The 6,426-nt window shown below is 43.0% G+C and overlaps 1 protein-coding gene across 1 annotated transcript; it reads right to left on the bottom strand.

Annotated features, from left to right (window-relative positions):
* Window positions 1–3,517: 3,517 nt before the first annotated feature.
* Window positions 3,518–6,028, bottom strand: LOC138420681 (calcitonin receptor-stimulating peptide 2-like). The gene is made up of 3 exons (XM_069554007.1): window positions 5,889–6,028; window positions 5,020–5,151; window positions 3,518–4,482 (listed from the first exon to the last, which is right to left on the bottom strand). The coding sequence occupies exons 1-3, from the start codon at window positions 5,972–5,974 to the stop codon at window positions 4,320–4,322; spliced, it is 381 nt and encodes a 126-aa protein (XP_069410108.1). The 5' UTR covers window positions 5,975–6,028; the 3' UTR covers window positions 3,518–4,319.
* Window positions 6,029–6,426: the final 398 nt, after the last annotated feature.

Here is a 6,426-nt window from a genome sequence, read left to right as displayed (position 1 = left end):
AGGCACCAGGAATGGAGTCATATCATCTACTGGATGTCTGAGGTCAGCCCTGCCTGCTTTCCCTGACATTATCCCTCTTGCGTTGTCTGGCTGGCCACAGCTGTTAGGCAGTATGGTGCTTGGTTCAAGAGTGGCTCCCTTCCATCATATATTTTCAAAAAGGATTAATTTTCACTCCCCAAATATTCTTCCATTCACGTAAAGTAAGGAGCATTTCTCGTTTGGCATTTTCCCCCTGCCTACGTTAGCAGAGAGCTGAAGCCTTGACGGCAGCCTGACTCACTAACAGCACTGATGAGATGCCTCATCCCCACCCCCACTGCCCCTTGGGGACACTGTGTGGGAGGTCGTCACGACTCACTTAAAGTCTCTCAGAACACAGATCCTTCCTGTCATCATTTACTCTGTTCTCTCAGCACTCCCTGAAGAGAAAGCCCTCTCTTTGTCCCCCCTCCCTGCATTTGCTCCTAGAGTGAGAGAAAACAACCAATATTATGTTTGTCTCTGGACTTTATCAGGACAGGGATGTTTGGTAGAACAGGAAATGAAGTATTTCACTGTTTCATGGCAGAGATCCCTTCTTCAGTATGCAGGGCTGAATGGCTGCCTGAAGAATGTGAAAACCCTGCTATTTCTATGTGCAGACAGGTAATGGTTTTAAAGAGTGTCTGTGCTCCAGCAGAAGCCTCTTTCTTGAGCTTGGAAACCTCCCTCCAGGACACATTCTGAAGGTTCCCTGTCAGTTCTTGGATGGCTGCTCCCATAGTCTGAGCCCTGGGTGCCCTCCCAACAGCCCTTCCCCCAGCCTACAGTGATGCAATCAGCACAAGGAGCCTTGTTGGCACGTTTCATTATGTACACGCACAGTTGTGTTTCATCAGAATGGAAGGGAGGAAGAGTTCAAATGCCTAGTCATATTGCCTAGCCATATTGAAGCCTGAGGCAAAAAGAAAAAAAATCAATATTGATGTTGGCTCATTAAAAACTTGGTATCTTGTTCATCATGAATTTTTTCTGCATTTTTATTTTAAGGTGTTACATTAAAATATCACCTTGATTACTAAGCTTTTTGGTGCCCCCTTAATTTGCTCCCAAGGTGAATACCTCACATACCTCACGAGAGTCTCAGCACTAGAAGGGTACCTAAGTGATGATTTTGTTAACAAAGTGTTATGTAGGATGGGTTTGTGCACTCAGATTTTGTTGATGCTCCTAGGAGTCAGGCAGTGAGGTAAAGCTGGTGAAGTATGGCACCTCTGCGTGGGATTTGAGGAAGCTTATGAAAGCCTCTTTTAAACCACTAAAAAAAGTTCCCACCGTTCAGTCTTTACTATTTAATTTGTATGAGTTAAACATCCCCCCCAAACAGCTTAAATTGGAAAATGCAGACCCCAATGGCAGGAGAGTAAAGTGTTAAAACAACAAAGTTCCTAAAAGTGCGCTTATATGTGAATGTGTTTATTTTAGCTTTTTTTTTTTTTTTTTTAGAGTCAGGACAGAATGGGAGATGAGAGGACACTGATCTGTTGGAGTTGTCAACATGGTCATGTTGATGGTGGTGGGTGTGAGGATTTAAGAAACTGATAAGGAAAAAAAGTAGTTTTCAGTGAGAAACTTCTTTCCTTTCACAATTTTTCCAAAGGCTGTAGAGAGGTCACACTTCATTCGGGAGTCATTTATGCCACTTCCTAGGGATGCTCAGCCAACCACCCTCTGCCACTGCCTCTCCTACAGCACCCTACTGGACCATTTTCTAATCTGGACGACTTCTCTTCCTTCCTTTATATTTAAAGAGATTAGAAGTCTAAAGTGGATGGACAAACATTTAGTGACCATCTTGCTGAAGACCCTCTTCTAAACATGGTATCTGAGACTCAGTGGAAATGTAATTCTGTGTCCAAGGTCATGCAAGGCACGACCAACCAGTGAAACCGGAAATCTGGGCTCTAGACTTCATTCATCACAGAATTATTGAACACCTCCTAGACTAAATGCTGGAGATGTAATGGTGAGCAAAACTAGCCATGGTCCTCATTTTCATGGTATTTACAATCTATTGGGGAATGTGTACATAAATCAAATAACCACAAATAGATGTATCATTACAAATAGTTAAGTTTTCTGATGTAAAGAAATAGTATTACTAGCCTGTATAACACAGGAAATGTAATCAGTGGAGGTCAGAATTTGCTGTCTGGGGCACAGGACTAGCTCATAGCCAGGGACTTGTCTTCCCCACAGTCATGTTGACTGCAAAGTTTACTGAAATTCTTCTCAAGCAACTGGGCTTCTATGGAACTTTGAGTGCCAAGTAGGAAGAGTAAGGAAACATGTGGGGCCCTAAATGGGAAACCTTAGAAAAGATGGGTTAGCTTTGCCTCCGAAACTAAGCCGAAGAGATAGGGGCATGGTCTATGTTATAGTTTTTGATTGGCTCTCTTGATTTCAGTGGAGGTGGACTGCGCGTGATCACCATAGACTCCTGTTACAATGAAGGAGCATGATGATTTGACCTTTAACGTGATTGGTGCAACTATGGCATATTATGATTTGACCTTTAATGTGATTGGTGCAACTATGGCACATGACAATTTGACCTTTAACGTGATTGGTGCAACTATAGAAAGTCCCTCGCAAAACCCCCTTGCTTGCCTATATAAACCAAGAGTTTGTGGCAATAAAGCGGAACTGCTTATGCGGAACCGCTGTCCTTTGTGATTGGCTCTTGCTCGCCAAGGGGCTGGGTTGGCGGACAGCAGGCTCACCTCTCCTCGGGACCCCTTGCCTTTGCTGAGGGAAGTTCCGCTGCCTCTCTCTCTGCAGAGCGCCCCCAGCAGAAACAGAACACGACAAGTCCATTCCTTAAATCTGTGAACCTCGCTCAGAGTCACTTCAGTCCTAATTTGAAGCCTTTTTACTCTTGCTTGGCGAAAGAGCTTCTAAAAAGAGTTAACTTTGAAGAAAAAAAATAAACAGTAGGTTAAACTGAACATGCTTATTAAAGAAGATTGGGCTTCTCAGGTGCCTCAGTGGTGCAGGTTTGATCCCTGGGTTGGGAGGACCCCCTGGGATAGGAAATGGCAACCCACTCCAGTATTCTTACCTGGAGAATTCCATGGACAGAGGAGCCTGGCAGGCTATAGTCCATGGGATTGCAAGGAGTCAAACACAACTGAGCATACACACACACATTAAAGAATATTAAAGTTATCTTAAGGACATTCTAACTTTAGAGCACAGGGAAAACAGTGTATTTTGGCTGTTTGTTTTAAACTAAGAGTTTGGTTGCCGTTTAGTAAACATTGTCAGATATGTTATCACTAAAAGATCTCGCAATCAAAATACTTCTAAGGACAAAATATGTCTGTGAAGACTAAGTTAGTTTGAATTCATAACGGATGTAATATCTCTTGGCAAAGTTGGCTGACAGGGCCCTAATTTTCTGCCAGATAAGCCGATGAGACATGAATCATATTTACTGAACATAGAATCAAATATTAAAAAGATGCACACTAGATAACGGCAAATGAGTTTATTTTGCATTTAGCTTCAGTTTACTTCAAGGAAAAGAACATTTTCAACATCAACAAGCATGCATACATGCGGGTCTTCCATGCTATTTTTTCTGCAAGTTTCTTTCATTGCAAATTACAAGAAGTAGAGTTCAGCTGCTAACAGGTAGCTAGTATTGTTGCCTTCAAGTTAAATGGGGAAACAGGCTTATAGAGGGTTTGGCCCATGGGGACATGGTAGAGGACACAGTATTTGAACCCAAGTCTATCTCTGAATCCAGACGACATTGTAGGAAATATTCTCAAAGGGTCGGGTCTTTGCCTTTCAAACTCAAAAACTAGAATAATCACAATTATAACTGCAAGGAGCAGTTTTTGTTTGTATGCTTGCTTTTTCTGCACCATGGTGTGGCATGTTGCAGTGTGGGATCTTAAGCATGTGGGATCTTAGTTCCCCAACCAGGGCCCGAACCTTTTGCCCCGGTCGTGGAAGTGTGAAGTCTTAACTACTGGACCACCGGGGATGTCTGGAGCAGTGTTTTAAATGAATAGGATCTATGTTTCCCGGCAGATGATCTCAGTATCACCGAGAGACACTGGAAAACAAATGAACGCAAGTTAGAAGGATTTCAGACATTGAGGCTCTCTGTTCTGTATCTAGACACTGGGCTCAGCAACTCTGCTGTGGATATTTTTAAGATACGGGCCAAGAGAGGGTTAGAATGTGGCATGCATGTCTGTAAAACCCAGCCACCAGCTGTGCCATTTGAAGTGCTGGCTGGTCATCTTCTTCCTGGAATTATTTCCCTAGTTGGTTCTGAAGATCCCTGTGGTGCTGGCCAAAGGCTTTGGAGCCACGTTGGTGGACATGATGTTCCTCTTAATCTTGCTCCCAGATTTGCCCAGGAAGCCTGCCAACTTATGGGTCATCCTGGTGGCGGTGTCACTGGTTCTCTCCTGGGCAATGATGCTGATTTGTAGGATGGAGAAAAATGAAAAGATCTGTCAGTGAGAGGTTGAGGGCAGGTGCTGCCCCATGGGACCATCAGTGGAAAATTACTACTCTGAGAGGCACCAGTGAACCTTAAATGTTTCTGCTAAATACCATCATCACAGTAGAAAATCCCAGAGCATTAGGGAAAATACTACATCATTCCCTGTAGACATTTCCAGGGGTATCATAAAACAAAGGGGGCTTGGGTTACTGGTCTTGAAACATAGATCTGTAACAGCCAGTCTTTTCTGTGTAAATTAAAAATCACCCAAGGCTTATGAGATGAGAGAGACACTTATGGCACTATCCCAATCTCAATTTTTTTTCTCTCTAACATATGAGATCAACATGTGGCCAACTCATGAGTTCCCCAGCCAGGGATCAAACTGGCACCCCCTGCATCAGAAGCACAGACCACCAAGGAAGTCCCCCAATCTCGTGCTTAACCATATGTCTTCCTGGTATGCCAATGCAGAAGGTAAGCCATGTTCTGAGAGGGGTACACAGACTTACCCAAAGTCCTCAGTCTCATACTCCAGCTCACTAGCCTTCATCTCCACATAACATTTCACCATTGTGGCCAGTAGGAAGTACGATTCCTCCTCAGTGAGTGTAGCTGGTACAAAGTCATTTTTCCAAACTGACCTGGGGAGAAGAAACAAGAGCAACAGGTGCTCTAAGTCCCTGAAAATCCTCATTCTAGGATAAGCAATGAAGTTTCTTGGATTCTGGGACTTCCCCTGCAGATGTGACTGAACCAGCTCTCAATGGACAGGGTGTAGGCCATTGTTCATCCAAAATTGTTGCTTCACCAGGATTTAGGATCTGATGTGACCTAGAGAAGTGGCTTGGTCCAAGTGGATCATATAGACTTGTGAAAGGTGATGGTTAGATTTTCAGGAGTTTTATGAGCTTAGTATAAAATATAGCCATTATTAATTATTTAAATCTGAAAATGGTTTCACTTTAATGTAATTTGAATGAAGGTGAGGAATTAGATAAAATATAAATCAGATTTTATATATCAGATTTAATAACATTTATTGGCAAAGCAATTAGCAAATTAGGATGCAATTCATTGTGCAAATTATGGTTAAACTAGTAACTAGGTTTCCTAAAGATAAAAATGTCTGGTAAAAATCAACAAAAGAATGCTATGAGGTTCACAGTATATGAAATTTGCAAGGAATATCATGTATCATATATCTATAAACTGTATGCTATACATCTTCATCTCATAAAAAATTTATGATAAACTTATCTACATGTTTACATTCATACATTACCACCCCCTCATAGGAGCACAGCACAACTGAGAACATAGAATTGTATAATTCCAGGGGCTGTGGGAAGTGACAGGGCTTCAGGTAGGGCTGTCTTACCTGAATGGTGCTGCCTGGAGCATGCCTGCCTGGTGGATGATCAGGATGCTGAGGACCAGGAAGAGGGGGAACTTCGAGAAACCCATGATACCTCTCTGCAAGGAAAGAATGTCACCACCTGTAGCAGGTCTAAATTCCTTGAGCCCACAGACCTGGGCTCTGCTCCTGCCTATGCCTCTTAACTCCCAGTTGTCCTGGTTTCAGTTTGGTCATTTCACTCCCTTTCATCATCATATGCTCAATAGCTAAGTGAACCACTAGATGATCCAGTAAGCCTGTAGAATGCTTGGTTTAGCAAAGAAAACTGGCAGGAAATTGGGTGAAAAAATGGTGGTCTATAGGTCCCTACCAGCACCTTACACACTCAGGACAGACTGGGAGTACCTGTGACCACCAGTTTCCCACTTGCACAACCCAGAGCTGTCCTGCTGGTGTGGGACTGGAAGGAAGTTCCCAAGGGCAAATTTCTGCTGTTGGAATCCCCAAGAAACTAAAGGACCAAATTCCTATGCTCAGCTGTTTACACTGATAAATATGA

The sequence above is a fragment of the Ovis canadensis genome, chromosome 15 (assembly GCF_042477335.2).
Source record: "Ovis canadensis isolate MfBH-ARS-UI-01 breed Bighorn chromosome 15, ARS-UI_OviCan_v2, whole genome shotgun sequence".
NCBI classification, from domain to species: Eukaryota; Metazoa; Chordata; class Mammalia; order Artiodactyla; family Bovidae; genus Ovis; species Ovis canadensis.
This window is presented reverse-complemented; position numbering and strand designations above follow the sequence as displayed.

Coding starts and splice junctions, on each gene's coding strand:
- LOC138420681 (XM_069554007.1), bottom strand. CDS start 5,974: ATGGGTTTCTCGAAGTTCCCCCTCTTCCTGGTCCTCAGCATCCTGATC. Junction 5,152..5,888: donor CTCCAGGCAGCACCATTCAG/GTAAGACAGCCC, acceptor TCTTCTCCCCAG/GTCAGTTTGGAAAAATGACT. Junction 4,483..5,019: donor TATGAGACTGAGGACTTTGG/GTAAGTCTGTGT, acceptor CCTACAAATCAG/CATCATTGCCCAGGAGAGAA.